The following is a 24,301-nucleotide window of genomic DNA, read 5'->3' as shown; positions in this document are numbered from 1 at the left end:
ATATAATTAATAATACTGAGTAAGTTATTAATCAGATTGTATAGCATTTTAAGGTGAACCAGTCAAGTTTTATTCAATCATACCCATAGTTTTATTTAAAGAATTCTGTTTGTTTGGTTTGGTGTTGGGTTCTTAGGATACAATAAAGATAACAGAATCTTGTCCTCATGAAGTTTATATTCTGTGGAAGAAGACAAAGTCAAGTAAACTAATAAATAAATAAATACAAAAAAATGTCCAGTTTTGAAAAGTGTATTGAGGGGAATAAAAAATGGACTTAGAGAGAAAAACTTAAACGTTGTAGGTTTTGAGTAAGATGATCAATAAAGGCACATTTGAAGAAAGGAGATTTTGAGCTAAGACCTAAGAGATGAGAAGGAAGTAATGCCATCTTATTTATGTCTAAGACAACTATTTCACTTTTTATGTGGAGAATGGATCTGGTGAGAGAAAAGACTGGAACAGAAGGAGACCACATAGGAGGACTATGCTCCCAATTAGAAATGGTGGTATGTTGCACTATTGTAGTCTCAATGAAATGGAAGGTAGTGAGTAGAATTTTAAGGAAAAATGTTTGCAAATAAAATGAATGTGAAAAATGAGGACAGGAAGGACTCCAGACTGACACCTGAGCTTCCGGATTCTATAATTTGATGGATACTGAAAATGGTAAACTGTGGGTTCAGTTTTAGTCATGTTAAGTCAGATACCTGTAAGAGATCCAAGTGAGATGTCAGTTAGTCAGTGATGTATTCAAGGCTTTATCTTGGATCTCTGGACTGGAGATTTACATTAAAGAATAGAAAAATAGAGGAGACATCTAAAACCATGAAGCCGGGTTAGATTACCAGGGGAAGTAAAGAGGGGACTGGAACGAAGCTCTGAGGCTAGATTAAAATGATGACAAGGAGTGACCAGTGCATTAGGAGAAAACTAGAATGTAGAGTCACAAAAACTAAGAGAAGAAAGTGTTTTGAAAAAGAAGTTGGGGGTATATTTCTAGAGTACTGCTGAAAGATCAAGTAAAGGAAGATAAAGAAGTGTTCAATAAATTTGGAGACAGTAATTCATTAAAAGACCTTGACAAATGCTTAGAGTCATGGAGGAAGCAGACATCAGAGAGCACTTAGTGCTTCTACAATCAGTGGTTCTCCACTGGGGATGATCTTTCACCCCAGGGGACATTTGGTAATGTCTGAAGATATTTTTGATTGTCACAACTGGGGAGTGCTGCTAGTATCAAGTGAGTAGAGGCCAGGGGAAATGCTTAACACCCTACAATGCATAAATTAGTTTCTCACAAGGAGTTATCCTTACCAAAATGTCAGTAGTGTCAGAGTTGAGAAACCTTTCTCTTCATAGTAGCAGTATCAGTCTTTCCAGTTAAGCTTTAAGTAGATTTTTTGTTTGTTACTTCATTTGATGTAATAATAACCCTGTAATACAAAATAGTTCTAAGATGAATCATCAGTATAGTTTTTCTTTTATTGTTCTCTCTTTTTTTCCTCACCTCTCAGTCTCTTTTGCTAGATCCTTTTCTCCTTCCCTCTTAACATTGGAATGCCCCAGGCTCAGACCTTGATCCTCTTCTTTCTATCTTTCCTCACTTCCTTGTAGAGTTCATATTGTTTCATGGTTTAACATATAACCACATGCTAACAATTGCCTAATTGATATAAGGCTCTGTCCAACTGCTTCCTTTGGTTTTCCTTTTGGATGTTTAAAAAAAAAAATCCCCAGTGGAGCATGCCTAAAAATAAACTTCTCATATGATCCGCAAAATCTGCTTCCCCAATCTCATTCAATGGCAACTCCATTTTCCAGGTGTTCAAAGTAAAAATCTTAGAGTCATTTTTGGCCCCTCTGTTTTTCTCATAACTCCAAAATCAGGCAGTACTATTGAGTGTACTTTCAAGGTATGCCCAGGAGCTGAATACCTTACGTCAGCTTGACTGCAAGGACCTAGTTTTGAACCACCATCGTCTTTCTTCTGAATTAGTGCAATACCCTCCTAATTGGTCTCCTTGCTATCATTATTACTCACAAAACAGTAGCCAGAATGCTCCATATAAAACATGAATCAGATTATATCACATCTCAAATCAAAAATATCCAGTGGTTCCCCACTGAAAAGACTGAAATTCTCATAATATCTTACAAGAGTTTAAAAGATCTGGTCTCCTGTTACTTCTCTGACTTTATCTTCTACTGCTTTCCCCCTTACTCACTCTTCTCCAGGGAATCTTTGCTATTTCTGAAACCCATCAGTACCTACTAATGTAAGGTCATTCCTGAAATGTTCTCTTGGCCTAAGATGTTCTTCAGCCAGATATCCTACATGACTCAATTCCTGAACTCCTTCAAGTCTTTGTTCAAATGTCATCTTCTGAATACATAACTTATCGATGATTGCAATCTACTGCCCGATTCCCATCCTGGGATCTTCAATGCCTTGCTCTTTTTCATTTCCATAATACTTATCTTTTTTCACTGCCATATATTTTATTCATTTATTATGTTTATTATCTATTGTCTACCTCACTTTGCTATAAATAAATTCCCGGATGGCAGGTTTTTGTTTTTGTTTTTTTCCCCCTACTGTTTGGCCACTACTGTAATCCTACCATCTAGAACAGGCCTTGTCATAAAGTAGGTCATATTTTTTAAATTAGAAGCAATAAATTAATTGAAAATCTTGAAGAGACATGGCAATAGCTTGTCAATCTTGAAAGTTATCCTTTACAAGTTACTCTTCTCATCCTTGGTATTCATCACAAGTTTAAATACTTTTATCTCCAGATATATCCCATTTTTTCCACGTTTGTCTCACAAAAGCCTAGATTAAACTTTCACATTCTCCTCTCTGGAAAGAATAAGCCAGAGGGGAGAATAAGCCTCCTCTGAATTTCCTGTATCTCCTTGGTCCCCAGCCCCAAGCCATTCTTCACACCATAGCCAAAATAATCTTAGAACATTAAACTCATCATCATATCTCCCTACTTAAAACATTCAAATGGATTTCCATTGAAAAATCATTGTTTTACAAGCCTCTCCATGATGTTTAGCCTCATCTCCTACCACGCCCCTCCCATCTTCTTTCACACCCATGAATATACACATATACACCCACATTTTTTTCTAGCCATAAATAGATCATGTTTCATTTACAAGAATACAACTTCACAATTATAATATGCATTATTTTCTCTGCCTCCCTTAATTACCCTAATGAATCAAAGTTCCTTTATTAAGAAGACACCACTTTTATTATTATTGTGATCATTGAGATTGGTCTTGGTCTGGTTTAGGTATTAGAGATCTCAGCCTACATAATGTGCTTTCAGTTCTTCCAAAAGGCCTAACTGAACTAACTCTTAATGTTTGAAAGCACAGGCTCACAAAAAGACTGACTACCATCTGAAGAATGTCAATTGTATGCCCAGGAAGTAGCCTACAAGGTGACCGCATTATTATTCCACATTCTGTTTAGACTTAGAAAATGGATTACTATGAGCATCATCAGAAAATCTACAAACAACAAATGCTGGAGAGGGTGTGGAGAAAAGGGAACCCTCTTGCACTGTTGGTGGGAATGTAAATTGATACAGCCACTATGGAGAACAATATGGAGGTTCCTTAAAAAACTAAAAACAGAATTACCATATGACCCAGCAATCCCACTACTGGGCATATACCCAGAGAAAACCATAATTCAAACAGACACATGCACCCCAATGTTCATTGCAGCACTATTTACAATAGCCAGGTCATGGAAGCAACCTAAATGCCCATCGACAGATGAATGGATAAAGAAGAAGTGGTACATATATACAATGGAATATTACTCAGCCATAAAAAGGAATGAAATTGGGTCATTTGTAGAGGCTTGGGTGGATCTAGAGACTGTCACACAGAGTGAAGTAAGTCAGAAAGAGAAAAACAAATATCGTATATTAATGTGTGTATGTGGAATCTAGAAAAATGGTACAGATGAACCGGTTTGCAAGGCAGAGATAGAGACACAGATGTAGAGAACAAACATATGGACACCAATGGGGGGTGGTGGTGGTGGGATGAATTGGGAGATTTTGATTGACATAGATACACTAATATGTATAAAATAAATAACTAATAAGAGCCTGCTGTATAAAAAATAAATAAAGTAAAATTCAAAAAAAAAAGAAAATGGATTGCTAGTTTATCTAGGATGTAATGAAACAGCAGGAAACTAGTGTTAATGAAGCAGGAAAGAAAATGATATATAAAATTCAGTATTATGTATATGTACACATACACTTATATATTCATAATTTGAATGAACTTGATGGAGAGACATTGAACTATAATGGCCCAATTTATGTGTACATATTCGTATATATATACATACACATTTACATATCTGCTACATAAGTATTCCAGTTTATCTACAAGATGCTTACCTAATGACTCTGGAGACACACTCTCAACATTTGCTTCTCTGACTCTTCTTTTTCCATGTGTTTATTGCTGTTTTAACCCCCTTTCTTATAGATACATGATTTATTCATTAATGTCGAATTCTTTGGTCTCTTTAAGGCATGGGTTGCAAACCAGCTATATAGGTAAGATAAATGAGTGAAACAGGTTGGACAGAACATTAGGGATCCAGGTGAGAGAGGCAAACTGAAGATGTATCTCATTAAAACAGAAGCAGCTGATTGACTCTGCTACTCTGGAATGTTAGCCTGCTTTTGATATACTATCTTATTTATCCTTAATTTTTAAGAAAAAGAAAGTTTAATTTGTTAAAGTGATATCTTCTTAATTTTAAAGTTAGAATCTACTTAAAAGGTTTTTTTTTTAAACTTTAACTTAAATTTAGTCCTCAATGTATCATTTTGCAATCTCTACTTTCAGATAGTTCTGCCTTACATCTCAGCTGTTGTGCTTGTTTAAACTGTAACTATCAGAAGGCACCTTGCTTTCTTAATTCCAGGTCTTTCACATAGGGAGATGATGTCAAAATTGACCCCATAAGTATCAACAAATTTTTCACTTACTGACTAATGCATGAAAATTCATATTTAGCATTAGATGCATCCTTAAGATTTGTAAAGAATGGATAATGTTTTAAACTGTTATATAATTTCGTGTTTAGAAGCTAAAGACTTTAACAGATCATCTAATCCAAATCCTTTATTTTTATGTGCCACATAATTTATAGAGAAACTAGGACTGGCTCTTAAACCAAGTTTCTGATTTCAAATGTTGTGTGCTTTCTAGTCTTCCATGATATCTTTTGTTTAGCTGGTAGTGTGAATGAAGGTTTTGAGAGTGGGTTTTGCTTTTTATGGAGGGCGGGTGGTAAATCATAACAAATAAGTTTAAAGAACACTGAGCATGTTAAAAAACGATAAAATCACATACAATATTGACCCTCTAACCCAAAGACAAATCTGGGTCTTTTCAGGATGTTGTCTATTGAATGTGGACTCCCCCCACCACACAAGCACAAGTTCTTTACAGTGTCTTCACATCTTTGTTTTACTAGCATTGCAACAGGAGATAATTAACTTTAGCAAAATGAACTGAATTTTCTTTTCTTAGATATACACAAAGGTGAAAAATCATGAACAAATGAAATATGTGACCACTTCAATCTATCCTTGTGTTAACTATATTTTCTTAAATTATATTGCTGACTATAGGAATTTTGTTTTACAAAAGATAGCATTTCCATGGCTTGAATGTTTGCATTCTCCTTTCATAGATTTTCCTCTTTCCTTGGTTTAAAGCAAATGCCTTCAGTGACGTATCTTTAGTTTACTGAAGCTGGAATTGTGCCAGATACATTACAATCCACAGCTGTAAAGGACTGGTAGTTTAAAGCAGTAACCTCTGATTTTGTTACAATCAAGCTGCCATTTTTTTCTGTAAGATTTTAAGCATTTCATTCATTCGACTAATATATCTCTATGAAGAAGAATGCCTCAGGACTCAAAACTTTGGCTGTGTATTTAGAGAGCTTATTAGGAAAGAAATCATCTGTCTGGAGAAAGCAGTCAAAATGTGTCTTCTGCTTTGTGCAAAAATATGAGCAATGCCTTTTGTTGTCTGGGTAACCACACGCCTCTGCAGTCTCTTAAACATGACATATCTCATTAGTGTCTCTAGTTCATTGGCCTGTCTGTCTAGAGTGCTAGCCAGAGGTGCAAATGAGAGTTTCATGTTTTCTTCATATTTCCAATCTAATGTGTTTGGTCGTTTTGTTTTCAGTCTCTTTAGAGACAAATGGCTTAACTATCTGTTTCTGTTTTTCATGTCAGTCTCCATTCCATGCCAAGAACCTCAGTTTACTTTTTCTGTGTTTTCCCACTTTTTGTATGTACCTGATTGATTTTGAACTTCTCCGTAAGACCCAACAGGAATTTGCCTGCCACTCTCCAACCAACATTCATTCAATATGAGAATCCCTTTTAGATGGCTAATGCTATTCACAATCCTGGTCAAGTAGTGAGCAATAGAAAGGGATTATTTATTTCCTATAGAACTCACTGTAGAGGTGATTTCCTAATTTCACCATAGTTTCCTTAATAATAAGACCATCCTATTGCTGTCTCTTGTTGTTGTTGTTCTTCTTCTGTTCAATTCTTCTCTTTTCAGTGTTGAGAATAATTGAGCATTCAGTATGTTGTGAGTCACTGAGGATAAGCACCTAGTAACATCTTCACCCTGCTGCCATTATTCTCTGAGAATCATCTTGTCACTGATGATTCATGACTTTAGGTTGAATTTATTGGGCATGACCATCCTTATCCCATATTCTAACTACTTTAGTTGATACCAGAATGACATTAGGGATTCCTTGATCAAGGAACCAGAGAATAACTGTATAGATTTAAATGACTCTATAGCTCTTCAGCATCTCTTATGCTCAGCATTGAAAAGTAACATTTTTCCCTTTCCTTAAGCCATATTCTTCACTCTAGTAATGTGACCTAAGTTTGATATATCCTTCTGGAATTCACCATTAATAGAATTTTCACCAGCCAGCTTACCTGAAAAAGTATCACAAAATCAAACTTCTGAATGTTCTGTGATCATTAGGAATCTGAGGTTTTAATTGTCAGCAGTCCAGGTGTAGAAATATAGAATAGAAAGATAATCAGCCCTGTTTTGAGCATGAGCGAAATAAAAGTCTTAAATTCAAAAAAGTGAAGCTTTGCATAAAACATGTCCTATTTTAGCAAGGATACCGTTAGGATAGAAAATTATGTATGTATATTAACATCTAATAAAGCCAAAATAGGTATTTTTCTATGTTCGTGCTAGACAACTGATATCATATTTCTGCATGCTAAAAGATTGCTCTAGTGGTGTTAAAAAATGATAATATGCTCCAGCAGGCTTTACACAGTTTATAATGGTTATTTTTTCCCATTGTCTCTCATGTGTATAAATTTATGACTTACACTGACAAGCCCATACCACTTGATATATTTACTTTTAACTGCTGCCAAATCAGAAAAAAAAAAAAGAATTACAGTTAATTTACATAATATTGGAACACTTGAAAATGATTTTGTGTTTTGGTTTATAGTCTACCCATTTATGAATATTATTTATATGGCATGTTTAGACCATGTTATACTGTAGAGTGCTTTTCATTTAACTTCCAGTTAGCTATGAGATATCACTGGGTAGATGGAGAGTATTTATTATTAGAGTTGAGAAGTAGATTACTGTAAAATTTCATAATTTTAGTTTTTAAGCCAATAAGTGAAAAGATTGATAATAAAGGTCATTAGAAATTTCTGTGAGTTCTGTGTTTAGTTCAAGCCATATTTTCCTTCTTTGAGATCTCAGTAATCACACGGCAGACAGTGACTTGTAATTCCTGTTTCTTGGCATCTCACGTTCTTTTTGAGAAGTTCGGTTTGTTTTCTTTTAATCCAAGCCCACTCTTTAATAAAATGTGTTCACTAGTAAATCACAGAACAGTCATGTGTTAAAAACCCATATTTCCACTGGTTACCAGGTCCTAACAATGCTCTTACACATTGACTACATGTCTACTTATAATGACCTTCAAATAATTGTTTCTATTCTTGATATAATACCCCTGAGAATTTCTTCTCACTTTTGTTTATGCACAGTAAACCTGACCACGTCAAATTAATTACTACACTAGTTCCTGCTCAAAGTGATCAAGTTAACTGAAGGGCACAGCATACGTTATTTTCCTTGCTGTCTATTCCCAATGAACCCTCTTACCTTTGTCTCACAATAATTCAGTAATATACTATTGCACAGAAAATCCAAGCTAGCAGATTTAATATAAATGACAGAGATTGTAACTTTCCTCAAAAGACATTTAAATATAGTATCTCTCTAAATGTGTCTATTTGTATTAACTTTCTTTTTCAATTTTAAATCAAATTATATATGGTAAGGATGTAGAGCAACTGGAACTTTCTTAAATTCCTGAAGAGAGTGAATATTGATACAGACTCTTTGAAAAAAAAAATTCTAGCCCTATCTATTTAAACAGTCATAAGTATATCAAGACTCAACCGTTCTATTTCTTATTAAATACTCAACAGAAATGAGAGTTTGTGTCCACCAAAAGACACGTAAAGGAATATTCATAATTTTATTTGTAATGGCCTAAAATTGTAAACAAGCAAAATATATATTACCAGTAAAATGGTAAACAAATTGATTTATATTCATGAATAATAATATTTCATATTCTGAAATATTATCCAGAAATAAAAAGCAATTAATAACTGACATGCACACCAATATGGGTATATTTCACAAACATGATGTTGAGTCAAAGAAGTCAGGAATAGAAGAGTATGATTCTGTTTATGTGGATTTGTTTAAACTAATCTATGATTTAGATGTTAGGATTATGCTTATTCTAAGAGAAATACTAACTGGGAGAGGTCACAAGTGAACCTTCTACAATTCTGGAAGTATTCTAGTAGGGTGGTGGTTAAACAGGGGCAGTGATAGGTAAAACTCCAGTGAGTTGTATACTTAGGATTTGTGAAATTATACATCTATAAAAACTAAGAATAAAATAAATAAAGTATGTTGGGGATTTTAAAAAGTCTATGTAACAATTAACACCTGACCATGTTAATAAGATTCCCAAACAATCTCAATGTATAGATATAGAAAACTCCGCCAATTTGCTTTTGAAAATACTGTGGTTTGTTGTTTTGTTTTCTTTTAGTGTCCTGAATTTAAAAGGCCCAGGGACGTTGCAGTTGACTGGGTTGCCGGGAATATTTATTGGACTGACCATTCTAGAATGCACTGGTTCAGTTACTACACTACTCACTGGACCAGTCTGAGGTACTCTATCAACGTAGGACAGCTGAATGGCCCCAACTGCACCAGACTCTTAACAAATATGGCTGGAGAACCCTATGCTATTGCTGTAAATCCTAAAAGAGGGTAGGTTAACGACCTGGTTATTTATATTTCTTGATATGAGTACCCATTTTTACAGATTGTCCCACCCATGCTCTGTAGTGTTGCTTCTGGAAGAGTGTTCAACATATAATAGATTCACAAGACTTCTGAAAATCCCTCTACTCCTTCTGTACAAGAGCATGTCCTTTTCACACCAAATGGTGGTGCAAAATATATTCTTCTTCCTGAACAGTTGCTACTTTATACATTTAGTGTATGTGTATATGTTATGTGTGCATTCAGATTAATGAAACTGATGTGAAAAACATAGCCACTGTAGTTAATCTAAAATCGAATTTTTGAGACATTAAAAATAATATTAAACATGTTAAGTGTAGAATATTAGTGATTTGGGCTATTTCTGGTAATAAAAAATAGAGGCATATGTATAAACAAACTTAAACAATTTAACACAAATATTCCCTTTACTCGGCTTGATTTTTTCCTTTTTTATTCTCTTATTTTTTATTTATAAGCAATGACCAAAAAGGAAATAGGGAAATGTTAAATAAAACTCCTAATCACCCATAAAGTGGATCATTAGATCCTGAGTAAAAAGAGGCAACTGCTGTTTACTTACTAGAATTATGTTGTGTGGTGTCTTCTAAGGGAGAAAATTATTTATGTCTGAGAAAATAGTTACTATATCAAAAACAAAAGCATATTGATGCATCATCTATAGTAAAATGAATATTCTGTCACGACAAGAAGATAGTTTCAAGTGTTAGAAATATTTTTCTTCTAAAATTTTAAGGAAATTTTCAAAATTGAACTTTGCCTATCAAGTGAACCTATTAAACAGTGGCTCTCAAATTTTAGGGAATAGGTACGACTTTTAAATTGTTGACTCCTGGGACCCCCTCTTGGAGGTACTCACTCTGTAGGTTTAGAGTTGGGTCCAGAAATCTGCTTTTTCAGGCAATTTTCAGGGACTCTAAGGTGATTCTGATGCACAGGGTCTGAAGAGACCCTGTTTTGGGTTGTAACAGCACATTCACCAGGCTAACAAACTTGACCTATCTCTTCAGGATGATGTACTGGACCATTGTTGGGGACCACTCCCACATAGAAGAAGCGGCCATGGACGGTACTCTGAGAAGAATTTTAGTACAAAAGAATTTACAGAGACCCACAGGTATGATATGTGTCCCACACAGTCTAAAATGTGAAGTAGTGTGCTAAGTATAATAGTATTGCCATTCTTTCTAGTTTTGTTGGCAATATAATCATTTTTACAAGCAGACAAAATAATTTACAGTATGACTTTATAAAAGTCATTAACATTTCATGTTGTACTTTCCCAACTTGAAAGTCAGGTTCTTACCATACTGCTGGTGATATTATGGGGATGTTATTTGACAGTTACCTAAGTTATAAGGTTATTAGTAGGATTTCACCTGCATGACATTCTGACAGTTTATAGCATTGTGTTAGGGTGTTTTTACAGCTATGTGTTAATGATATTGGGATAGATGGTAATATTCCTAGAGGATGAGAGACTAAATGGATAGGCAGGTGGGAACATATAAACAATTTTTGTGAAAGACACTCACAGCTCTTTTCAATCTGGCTTTAATCTCCCTTCCAGCCATGTCATCTAAACTACCAGTCTATACTCTCTGTACTTCCAGGACTGTTCAGGAGCTCAGGTCTTTTTTCTGCATTCCTGTTCTTTCTCCTATGCCATTTTCCTTCCAGATCCCTCATCTAGAATGCCCTTCCAACTTTTGTGTACCTAGAGGAATCTTACCAGTCTTGTAAGGTCTAAGTTTAGTACTTCCTCAATAAAACATTTTCATACTGCAGAAGCCTCAGAGATTTATGTGCCATCCCCCACCCCCTCCCACTACATCCCCATCAAAAAGGACACAATACGTTTTCTATAGCATATGTTATTTAACAATTAGGCTTTGCAGTCTCTTTCATAGTTGAAACTTTATATTTGGTACTTATATTTTTATTACTTTTAATGTGCCTTATGCCCTTTCCTCCAAGTAGGTTGTTTTTACTCTTATAGGAAGGAGCAATCATTGGGATTTAATTTATTTATGTAGGTGTGTCTCAATTCAGTGATTTAACAAATACTAATTGAACACTCACCTGGTGACAGAAATTGTTCCAGATGCTGAAGTAATAAGTTCCTGCCCTTGTGAAGAGAGTTCCAAGTCTCATGAAACTTACCTTCCTGTATAGGATAGAATATGTAGGATACATCATGTCAGATAATTATAAAAGCTATGTAGAAAACAAAATATAAGAGATGGGCAGTTATGGGAAGGTACTATTTTAGTTACGATTATCAAAGTAGTCATCTCTAGAAAGGTGATATTTGAGAAGATGACTGAATAAAGAGAGATAGCAAACTATGTGATTATGTGAGGAAAGAGCTTTCCAAGTAGACAGAATGGCAAATTATGAGTTAGGAATGAACTTAGCATGTGTAAGAAACAGCAATAATGTTAGGACAGTTGGCGCTCCGTATCCATGGTAGGTTGAATTTACTGAACCCACAGATACTGAGGGCTGAGTATAACATGCCATTTTATATAAAGGACTTGAGCGTTCGCAGGTTTTGATATTCATGGGGGATCCTATAACCAATCCCCTGCGGACACCAAGGGATGGCTGTATGCCTAGAAGCATATGATCAACTCGGGAGAATAGTAGATGTGAGAGTGACAAGGTGACCAGAGTCAGATCCTCCAGGACCTGGAACACACTGATAAGGACTGGATTCTATTCTAGATTTAAGGGAAGCAAGCCACTGGGGATTTTGAGGAAAGTGGCATGATCTGCTCAAACACTATTTTATTTTTTAAAGAACTTTGTATTTCTTTTTCTTAACTTCTTTATTTTTAACTAATTTTAGACTTCTAGTAGAAAAGTTGGACAATTGATTTTAAAAAAGCTTCTCTGATGTTAACATCTTACATAGTCATAGTATACATAACATTATTTTCATTTTAAAAAATGACTCAGGAAGCAATGTATAGAATTGCCTATCTGAGGGTTCTTATGAGGGAATCTGAGACAGGCATTCTTGGGAAATTTATTTATGAAGGGAGTGTTATTTCCTTGCTATCATGTGTTGTAGTTGTGGACATGACCAACCTAAGTCAATCAGATGGAGATATCTCACAGAAAATTGGAGATTTTAGTTCTGGAGCTCAAAGCAGAACTAGAAACTTAGTTCGGAGAACTGGCAATAGAAAACTGATGATTTAAAGTTGCTGGAGTTAAGATAGACAAGGGAGGAGAAAACAGAGAGGCTTCTTAGGGTAGAAATGTGTGAGATGCTTATATTCAGAAGAGTCAAGATCAAAAATAAAGACTACAGAGGTGTTTGAGCAATAGGAGCAAAGCAACAGAATTCAGTGCCATAATAGCTGACAGAAAAGTTTCAAAAGGAAGATGGTATACCCTACAGGGCATAGCATAGTGTATTAGACAGAAGAAATATGGAGTCGTAGAAAGAGTATAAGCCTTCCATTTATATAGGCTTGAGTTAAAATTGAGCAACCTGCATAAACTTTTCAGCACCAATGTTCTTATTTATAAAATACATATGATAATATTTACCTTACCGAGAATTTATAACAATTCATTTATATCAGAAGTTAAAGCCAATGTAATTGATTGGTATAATTTCTTGAATACCTAAGAGGCTAAGAATAATTATAGAAATAATATGCCACGTACTAGAGCCTTGCATTTGTACCTTGTCCACCATAACTCCATAACATGAATTTTTTTTTTTTGATGGCATCTGGCCCGTGAAGGTATTTCTTTTTTTTTTTTTTTAATTTTATTTTATTTTTATACAGCAGGTTCTTATTAGTTATCTATTTTATACATATTAGTGTATATATGTCAAACCCAATCTCCCAATTCATCCCACCAATACCACCACCCCCCCCCTACTTTCCCCCCTTGGTGTCCATACATTTGTTCTCTACCTCTGTGTCTCTATTTCTGCCTACAAACTGGTTCATCTGTATCATTATTCTAGATTCCACATATATACGTTAACATATGATCTTTGTTTTTCTCTTTCTGACTTACTTCACTCTGTATGACAGTCTCTAGGTCCATCTGCGTCTCTACAAATGACCCAATTTTGTTCCTTTTTATGGCTGAGTAATATTCCATTGTATATATGTACCACATCTTCTTTATCCATTCATCTGTCAGTGGGCATTTAGCTTGCTTCCATGACCTGGCTATTGTAAATAGTGCTGCAATGAACATTGGGGTGCATGTGTCTTTTTGAATTATGGTTTTCTCTGGGTATATGCCCAGAAGTGGGATTGCTGGGTCATATGGTAATTCTACTTTTAGTTTTTTAAGGAACCTCCATATTGTTCTCCATAGTGGCTGTATCAATTTACATTCCCACCAACAGTGCAAGAGGGTTCCCTTTATCTCCACACCCTCTCCAGCATTTGTTGTTTGTAGATTTTCTGATGATGCCCATTCTAACCAGTGTGAGGTGATTGTAGTTTTGATTTGCATTTCTCTAATAATTAGTGATGTTGAGCAGTTTTTCATGTGCCTCTTGGCCATCTGTATGTCTTCTTTGGAGAAATGTCTGTTTAGGTCTTCTGCCCATTTATTGATTGGGTTGTTTGTTTTTTTAATATTGAGCTGCATGAGTTGTTTATATATTTTGGCGATTCATCCTTTGTCCATTGATTCGTTTGCAAATATCTTCTCCCATTCTAAGGGTTGTCTTTTTGTCTTGTTTATAGTTTCCTTTGCTGTGCAAAGACTTTTAAGTTTCATTAGGTCCCATTTGTTTATTTTTGTTTTTATTTCCATTTCTCTAGGAGGTGGGTCAAAAAAGATCTTGCTGTGATTTATGTCAGAGAGTGTTCTTCCTATGTTTTCCTCTAAGAGTTTTATACTGTCCAGTCTTACATTTAGGTATTGAATCCATTTTGAGTTTATTTTTGTGTATGGTGTTAGGGAGTGTTCTAATTTCATTCTTTTACATGTAGCTGTCCAGTTTTCCCAGCACCACTTACTGAAGAGACTGTCTTCTCTCCATTGTATATCCTTGCCTCCTTTGCCATAGATTAGTTGTGCATTTATAAGTGCGTGAGTTTATCTCTGGGCTTTCTACCCTGTTCCATTGATCTATATTTCTATTTTTGTGCCAGTACCATACTGTCTTGATTACTGTAGCTTTGTAGTATAGTCTGAAGTCAGGGAGCCTGATTCCTCCAACTCCGTTTTTTCCCCTCAAGATTGCTTTGGCTATTCGGGGTCTTTTGTGTCTCTATACAAATTGTGAAATATTTTGTTCTAGTTCTGTAAAAAATTCCATTGGTAATTTGATAGGGATTGCATTGAATCTGTAGATTGCTTTGGGTAGTATAGTCATTTTCACAACATTGGTTCTTCCAATCCAAGAGCATGGTATATCTCTCCATCTGTTTGTGTCACCTTTGATTTCTTTCATCAGGGTCATAGTTTTCTGAGTACAGGTCTTTTATCTCCTTAGGTAGGTTTATTCCTAGGTATTTTATTCTTTTTGTTGCAATGGTGAATGGGATTGTTTCCTTAATTTCTCTTGCTGATCTTTCGTTGTTAGTGTATAGGAATGCAAGAGATTTCTGTGCATTAATTTTATATCCTGCAACATTACCAAATTCATTGATTAGCTCTAGTAATTTTCTGGTGGCATCTTTAGGATTCTCTACATATAGTATCGTGTCATCTGCAAACAGTGACAGTTTTACTTCTTCTTTTCCAATTTGTATTCTTCTATTTCTTTTTCTTCTCTGATTGCCGTGGCTAGGACTTCCAAAACTATGTTGAATAGTAGTGGTGAGACTGGACATCCTTGTCTTGTTCCTGATCTTAGAAGAAATGCTTTCAGTTTTTCACCATTGAGAATGATGTTTGCTGTGGGTTTGTTGTATATGGCCTTTATTATGTTGAGGTAGGTTCCCTCTATGCCCACTTTCTAGAGAGTTTTTATCATAAATGGGTGTTGAATTTGGTCAAAAGCTTTTTTTGCATCCATTGAGATGATCATATGGTTTTTATTCTTCCCTTTGTTAATATGGTGTATCACATTGATTGATTTGCATATATTGAAGAATCCCTGCATTCCTGGGATAAATCCCACTTGATGAAGATGTATGACCCTTTTAATGTGTTTTTGGATTCTTTTTACTAGTATTTTGTTGATTTTTGCATCTATATTCATTATTCTATATTAGTCTGTAATTTTCTTTTTTTGTAGCATCTTTGATTTTGGTATCAGGGTGATGGTGGCTTCGTAGAATGAGTTTGGGAGTGTTCCTTCCTCTGCAATTTTTTTGCAAGAGTTTGAGAGGATGGGTGTTAGCTCTTCTATAAATGTTTGATAGACTTCACCTGTGAGGCCATCTGGTCCTGGACTTTTGTTTGCTGGAAGATTTTTAATCACAGTTTCAATTTCACTACTTGTGATTTGTCTGTCCACATTTTTTATTTCTTCCTGTTTCAGTCTTGGAAGGTTATACCTTTCTAAGAATTTGTCCATTTCTCCAGGTTGTCCATTTTATTGGCGTAGAGTTTCTTGTAGTAGTCTCTTAGGATGCTTTGTATTTCTGCGGTGTCCGTTGTAACTTCTCCTTTTTCATTTCTAATTTTATTGATTTGAATCCTCTCTGTCTTTTTCTTGATGAGTCTGGCTAATGGTTTATCAATTTTGTTTATCTTCTCAAAGAACCAGCTTTTATTTTTATTGATCTTTGCTATTGTTTTCTTTGTTTCTATTTCATTTATTTCTGCTGTGATCTTTATGATTTCTTTCCTTCTACTAACTTTGAGTTTTGCTTGCTCTTCTTTCTCTAGTTCCCTTAGATGTAAGGTTAGGTTGTTTATTTGATTTTTCTTGTTTCTTGAGGTAGGATTTCATTGCTATAAACTTCCCTCTTAAAACTGCTTTTGCTGCATCACATAGGTTTTGGATTGTCATGTTTTCATTGTCATTTGTCTCTATGTATTTTTTGATTTCCTCTTTGATTTCTTCAGTGATCTCTTGGTAATTTAGTAACGTATGGTTTAGCCTCCATGTGTTTGTTTTTTACATTTTTTTCCCTGCAATTGATTTCTAATCTCATAGCATTGTGGTCAGAAAAGATGATTGCTATGATTTCAATTTTCTTAAATTTACTGAGGCTTGATTTGTGAGCCAAGATGTGATCTATCCTGGAGAATGTTCTCTGTGCACTTGAGAAGAAAGTGTAATCTGCTGGTTTTGGAAGGAGTGTCCTATAAATTCAGTTAAATCTATCTGGTCTATTGTGTCATTTAAAGGTTGTGTTTCCGTATTAATGTTCTGTCTGGATGATCTGTCCCTTGGTGTAAGTGAGGTGTTCCCCACTATTATTGTGTTACTGTTGATTTCCTCTTTTATAGCTTGTTAGCATTTACCTTATGTATTGAGGTGCTTCTATGTTGGGTGCATATATATTTATAATTGTTATATCTTCTTCTTGGATTGATCCCTTGATCATTATGTAGTGCCCTTCCTTGTCTCTTGTAAAATTCTTTATTTTAAAGTCTATTTTATCTGCTATGAGTATTGCTACTCCAGCTCTCTTTTGATTTCCATTTGTATGGAATATCTTTTTCCTTTCCCTCATTTTCAGTCTTTATGTGTCACTAGGTCTGAAGTGGGTCTCTTGTGGACAGCATATATATGGCTCGTTTTTGTATCCATTCAGCGAGCCTGTGTCTTTTGGTTGGAGCATTTAATCCATTCACATTTAAGGTGATTATCGATATGTATGTTCCTATGACCATTTTCTTAAGTGCTGTGTGTTTGTTTTGTAGGTCCTTTTCTTCTCTTGTGTTTCGAACTTGGAGAAGTTCTTTTAGCTTTGTTGTAGAGCTGGTTTGGTGGTGCTGAATTCTCTTAGCTTTTGCTTGTCTGTAAAGCTTTTGATTTCTTTGTCAAATCTGAATGAGATCCTTGCCAGGTAGAGTAATCTTGGTTGTAGGTTTTTCCCTTTCATCACTTTAAATATATCGTGCCACTCCATTCTGGCTTGTAGAGTATCTGCTGAGAAATTAGCTGTTAACCTATGGGAGTTCCCTTGTATGTTATTTGTCGTTTTTCCCTTGTTGCTTTTAATAATTTTTCTTTGTCTTTAATTTTTGTCAATTTGATTACTGTGTGTCTCGGGATGTTCCTCCTTGGGTTTATCCTGCCTGGGACTCTGTGCACTTCCTGTACTTGGGTGGCTATTTCCTTTCCCATATTAGGGAAGTTTTCGACTATGATCTCTTCAAATATTTTCTTGGGTCCTTTCTCTCTCTCTTCTCCTGGGATTTCTATAATGCAAATGTTGGTGTGTTTAATATTGTCCCAAAGGTCTCTTAGTCTGTCTTCATTTCTTTTCATTCTCTTTTCTTTATTCTGTTCTGCAGCAGTGAATTCCACCATTCTGTCATACAGGTCACTTATCCGTTCTTCTGCCTCAGTTATTCTGCTATTGATTCCTTCTAGTGGATTTTTCATTTCAGTTACTGTATTGTTCATCTGTTTGTTTGGTCTTTAATTCTTCTAGGTCTTTGTTAAACATTTCTTGCATCTTCTGATCTTTGCCTCCATTCTTTTTCCAAGGTCTTGGATCATCTTCACTCTCATTATTCTGAATTCTTTTTCTGGAAGGCTGCCTATCTCCACTTCATTTAGTTGTTTTTCTGGGGTTTTATCTTGTTCCTTCATCTGGTACATAGTCCTCTGCCTTTTCGTTTTGTCTATCTTTCTGTGAATGTGGTTTTCATTCCACAGGCTTCAGGATTGTAGTTCTTCTTGCTTCTGCTGTCTGCCCTCTGGTGGATGAGGCTATCTAAGAGGCTTGTGCAAGCTTCCTGATGGGAGGGACTGGTGGTGGGTAGAGCTGGGTATTGATCTGGTGGGCAGATCTCAGTAAAACTTTAATCTGCTTGTCTGCTGATGGGTGGGGCTGAGTCCCCTCCCTGTTTCTTTTTGGCCTGAGGCGACCCAGCACTGGAGCCTACAGGCTCTTTGGTGGGGCTAATGGCGGACTCCGGGAGGGCTCACACCAAGGAGTATTTCCCAGAACTTCTGCTGCCAGTGTCCTTGTTCCCACGGTGAGCCACAGCCGCCCCCCGCCTCTGCAGGAGACCCTCCAACACTAGCAGGTAGGTCTGGTTCAGTCTCCTTTTGGTTCACTACTCCTTCCTACTGGATCCTGATGCTCACATTACTTTGTGTGTTCCCTCCAAGAATGGAGTCTCTGTTTCCCCCAGTCCTGTCGAAGTCCTGTAATCAAATCCTGCTAGCCCTCAAAGTCTGATTCTCTGGGAATTCCTCCTCCCATTGCCGGACCCCCAGGTTGGGAAGACTGATGTGGGGCTCAGAAGCTTCACTCAGTGGGTGGACTTATGTGGTATTATTGTTCTCCAGTTTGTAAGTCACCCACCCAGCAGTTATGGGATTTGATTTTATTGTGATTGCTCCCTACCTACCATTTCATTGCGGCTTCTCCTATGTCTTTGGATGTGGGGTATCTTTTTTGGTGAGTTCCAGTGTCTTCCTGTCAATGATTGTTCAGCAGTTAGTTGTCCCATGAATGTATTTCTACTGCCAGTCCTGTAGTGCTGAGTGGCTCACAGGTGCAATACTAGTTTTAAGGGGACCAATTATTATTTTTATCCACATTTAAAAATGTCATTTAGTATATTTTTTTAATTTGATTAATTTTCTTATTGTATATCAATTAGAATTCTGTAAGATTTTTAAAAATCCACACACCACATGTAAAAATTTATTACTTTACTTCATGCCTACCTGCTTAATAAATGAATTTCTTAATATTGGAAATGCTAGTCTTGTATTATTAGGCAGGATTTTATTCCATCAAGCAGAAACATCTCTCAATGTTGTCTTTATCTTTAATAACCCTTAAGTATGGCATGCCAAATGTTATTGATATACAAATGAGTCAAAAACAAATCTTAGAAGATTTTTAGGAAATAATAGATAATTTAGATTTTATAAATAGCATATTACTAGAAAGTAACAATGAAAAGCTGGCAGTTAGTCATTCTGCATCTGTATGCATATATACATGTTATATGTGGGAGGACATGTGCACTTATGCAAATATATTCTATAAGATATCCTTACATGGAAGTACATTCATTGCTTATGTCTTCCTAGAAACATCTTAGACCTATTCGTACCTATATTCTCTCTTTTATTGGTGGATGTTTATAAATATTTGACCTGATTCTGAAGTTATTATATGAAATCAGTAACTATAATAATGCCTCTGTTTCCCTCCATGTGTAATATCTTGTTCTTTACATTTGGGGTTTATAGGAAATTCTATCTTTCCTTGATGCATCCATGAATGACTGTGTGCACTAGGATGCAGTACATTTGGTTATACTCTGTACTTCAATAGAGTAAAGGTGATATCGGCATTATGAACAGCAATAGGAATAGATAGAAAATTGTCTCTGTCCCTTTATGTAACCTCTGTGCATTCTAGGGTTGGAATTGTACTGATCGGATAGTTAACCCACCACGCAGACAGCCCTATATTTGCTCACTACCAGCACTGCCATTGCCTCCTTTCCAAACTCATGAGAATATCTCAGTTCTCTGGGCTTTGAAAGCACTCGTTATCTCCATACTTGATACTCCATAATCTACTGCTTTAATGAGACAGTAGATCATTGACTCCTTAATGTATAATCTATGTGCCCAGCAAGACCATAACAGGTTAAACCAAAACCATAATGGATATTCTTGTTATATTCCCTGTAGAATGTTATAGTGCCTGTAATTAGTATGTGCTTAAGACTACATGTTGAATGAATGAAGAGATGAATGCCTGCAATTTTTAACACTCTAACCCATGGTATGGTATTAAGATCTCTTTTAATAAATGGCACACTTCGTTTTGTTAGGCCCTATATTAAATACAAGAAGCATAATCTATATTCTTATTCAGTCAATTGTGTGGTGGTTGAGTAGGACGCTCCATGAGAGCAGGAACATGATCTGTTTTATTCTTTGCTACATACTAGTACCTGGCAGTGTATGGTGCAAGAGAGTTGCCTTACAAATATGTATTGAGTTAATGAATTCTGTGTCAGATAAGGATACTTTCCAGTTTTCCCTGCAGTAGAAGGGCATGTAGAATTACATGAGTCTGATTTAAATACCATATTATTTGATATCCAGAAGCTTATTTATGTTACCTTTCCCTCTTCTCAAATCGTGGCAGTTTCTGAGAGAATAAACAAGTACACACTGGCCCTGGACCAGTCGTAATTATTTGATTCACTCAGTAAATTCTTTGTCATTGACCAACAAAAGATCTCTAATTAAATGAAATAGATAAAAACTTAAGGACTATTTTGCAATTCCTTGATACATTATTTTACTAACACTCATAAGTAGGTATGTGTGTGTGCATGTATGGTGTGTGTGTGTGTGTGTATATATATATTACATATATATATACATATATGTATAAAAACAACTTTAATGTAGTTTGGAATCTAAGACCCTATGTAGGCAACCTATCTCAAAAAATACTTTTAACAATTTTTTAAAAATAAATTTGACATAGTGGTAAGTATTTTTAGTTTTTTAGACCCCTCTTATACCTCTTAAATCAAGAATAGGGTAGTGCACACCTGTTGGGTATTACTACCTTACAAATCTTGACTTTCCTTTAACACAAAATGTATAAAATCTTTTTCTCTCTTTCTGAAAACATAGTGATTTTAATTTATTTCTCTCTCCAAGTTTTCTCTCTTAAATATCACATTGGTACTGTGGTAATTTCTCATAAGATTTTACCATTTTCTTTCTTCTTTTTAGATGATAGTGGAAATAGGGGAACTAGTGGGAGGATCTTGGAAAATTTCAGAGTTCAACAAAAGTTAGATTCAAAAATCTCTAAAATGTAACAGTAGTCTTGATATCATGGGAGATGTTAAGAAAATGAATACACGATTAGGGTCATTATCATGTGCTCCTAAAACTTATTGAGACTTTATCTTTCATAACACTTCCAAACTGTGATTCCATTATGCTTGATTAGAACAAGTATGACATTTTATTTTAAATCTTCTGTGCTTACACGACTTGGTTCCAAATATTCACCATTCCCAGTTCAGATAAGAATAACTTTCCTGGGAATTGATTTTTTCCCCCATTTTATTATTGCTTCTTTATTAAAGACAAAAAATAGATGTGATTTTTTTAAAGATATAGAAATGAACTTGTTCTTTCATATAAACTTGACTCATCGCTATAACAAAAAAGTAAGTTGATTCCTTTTTTAACTTTTTAATTTAAAAGACTCTCTGTTTTATTAAAGGGCTTAAGGAAAAATCAAAATCATTGATTTGTGGATGTGGGGGAATATAAATCCCACTCATCTAAAAGCTTTGTTATATAATTTTTATCTAGATGTAATTCCATCCAAAATAGTACGGTATGGGACTGGAGTTGATAAAGATGTGTTTATCTTAAGCCTAGACTAACAATGCAATGTATGACACGTTTGAGAAATTTTTACTGCTGCTGAATCTGAGGAAACAATATTGGTAATTAAATTAGATTACACACCCATTGTTTTCTTCTTTTCTATGATTAACAAATTTAATATTCAAATGTAGAGACCCATTATGTTGGGAACAGCTTTTTATAAAAAAGCTCCTCCCTTGCACCATACACTGCCAAGTACTAGTATGTAGTATTGTATTACACCGGTGGAAAAGAAAGAAAAGCGTTTTCAATCTTTCTGAGATAACCTTTTTGAAATAGAATGGTGGCAGCAGGAAGCTGGATCGTTTTATGGTTCATGTTACCCATAATTATACATGAAGAAACAAAAACCTAATTCCCAGCATAACTCCAAATAACAAATTAATCATTGAGCAGAAACTAGTAAAACATGGCCCACTTGTTTTAATTGTTAACTCATTTCTCAGAGGCTGATTGGGCATACAACATCTTTATATTCTACTTGAGGAGAAATATTTATATTTAGTTTGATTACATTTGGGATAGATCTACATACTGAACTGAAGAATTATTCCCAAATGATTTTCACCATGATATGCTTTCATTTTGATTGTTAATCTTGGCCCATCTACACAGGAATACAATTAGTGTAAACTCGAAAATACTTTTCATTCAGTTGCCTTGCCGTTGAGAGGTACCTCGGTTTTTTTCTTGAATGAGCTGATTCAGAAAGCTCTTTAGCATTCAGGTGCCAAAGGTATTTTGATTGCATTGTACTATCAAAGTATGTCATATCTAAAGACTAACTATGTCGTAAAAATTGAATATCTATAGCAGTGAGGATTTGTTATATAATTCATATGTCATAGATTTTACTCTTCTATACTGAATGAAGTTTACTTAAGGTATTATGTGTTGATATTTGTGCAAGAAGACACTGGCTAGACTCCAATCACATGAAATACAAAATAAAAACTTGAATAAAGAGCAAAACATGATTTTTTACTACATATTATGTTAGTCCATTGGTATTCACTAACAGATACTGATGATATAAGGAAAGACAAACAGTCTCAGAGCAAATTAATGATTAGACTAGAAAAACAGAGTGAAAAATTTAAGTATCAATACAACTAGAACCTTAATTAAGGAATTTACTATTCATTCTTCCCTACTATAAACATCAATCTTTAGTCAGTTTATACTTCAGCCTGCACACAGGTGTTTCATAACACTATAGACTAACTCCAAATGGGTGAAAATATCTTATGATTAGGCCCATGAACCTTTTCTATTCTGAGAAATGCACCTTCATGAAAAGATTCAAAATATAACTAATTACACTGAATTATTTTAACTAATGGTTGGGTAAGTGATTTAAATGATGAAAGTATCATGGGAAATTCTTTTAGAAAATAACCATAATTAAGAAAGAAGTGTAGAAAGGAAAGATATTTAGGGTAGCTTTCCCTATGTGAAGTAAGATTTTTTTGCCACAGTTTATTAAATAAATTCTATGTAATCTATACACATGTATTTCAGATAGGGATTAAGCTATATCAGTTTTTCTGATTTTTGCACTACTGTGATATAGACTGGGTAATTTCTAAGATGTTTGAAGAAAAATGTCAATTAAGACATTAAAAGAGCAGAAACATAATTTTAAATAATCTCAAGTGTATTGCTGTTATTTGTCTGTGTGTATTGATTTTGCAGGTCTGGCCGTGGATCATTTCAGTGAACGGATATACTGGGCTGACCTTGAGCTCTCTGTTATTGGCAGCGTTCTATATGACGGCTCTGATTCAGTAATCTCTGTCAGCAGCAAACAAGGTTTGTGAAGTGCTCTTGTTTTTGCTTTTAATTATCACTGAAAGTATTAAATAATGATACATAAATATAAGTATGAAAGCTTTACATTCTGTATTTCCTCAAATTCTTTCTCTTTTCAACTTACAGCTCTTACTATTCATTACAATTTTCATTCTTACTAGAATAACAAAGAGGCCAGGCCAGAAGAACTTCTTGACTCTAGAACAAACGTGGTTCATTGCTACACGGATTCAAAAAATATTCATTCTGTTTGTTGCTTCCGTGGATATTCTATTCTGAGCAGGACACTTCAAGTAGTCGATATTAGTGCCTGTGAATGCTAATTTTTATTTCAAATTGCAGTGATGAGTAGGAAATGAGTTATTGTATACAGTAAAACATCATAATAAAAATTATTATTTTAGGTAGTTGATAGGGATATTCTCATCCATGTGAAAAGCAATATGTAAAAATGACAACTTACCTCTCACACAAGTGACTGCAGAA

At 35.0% G+C, this 24,301-nt stretch overlaps 1 protein-coding gene across 1 annotated transcript in view; it reads left to right on the top strand.

The window, feature by feature from the left end:
- LRP1B (LDL receptor related protein 1B) overlaps positions 1-24,301 on the top strand; it is a 1,897,582-nt gene that overhangs the window by 1,778,032 nt on the left and 95,249 nt on the right. Inside the window, exons 78-80 of the mRNA XM_036857483.1 lie at positions 9,224-9,447; positions 10,494-10,600; positions 23,699-23,815. Of these exons, the coding sequence (XP_036713378.1) occupies positions 9,224-9,447; positions 10,494-10,600; positions 23,699-23,815 (448 nt within the window). The remainder of the gene's footprint in view (positions 1-9,223; positions 9,448-10,493; positions 10,601-23,698; positions 23,816-24,301) is intronic.

Source organism: Balaenoptera musculus, chromosome 7 (genome assembly GCF_009873245.2).
Source record: "Balaenoptera musculus isolate JJ_BM4_2016_0621 chromosome 7, mBalMus1.pri.v3, whole genome shotgun sequence".
Lineage (NCBI taxonomy): Eukaryota > Metazoa > Chordata > Mammalia > Artiodactyla > Balaenopteridae > Balaenoptera > Balaenoptera musculus.
Note: the sequence above shows the minus strand (reverse complement) of the source record. Positions and strands in the feature narration are given on the sequence as shown.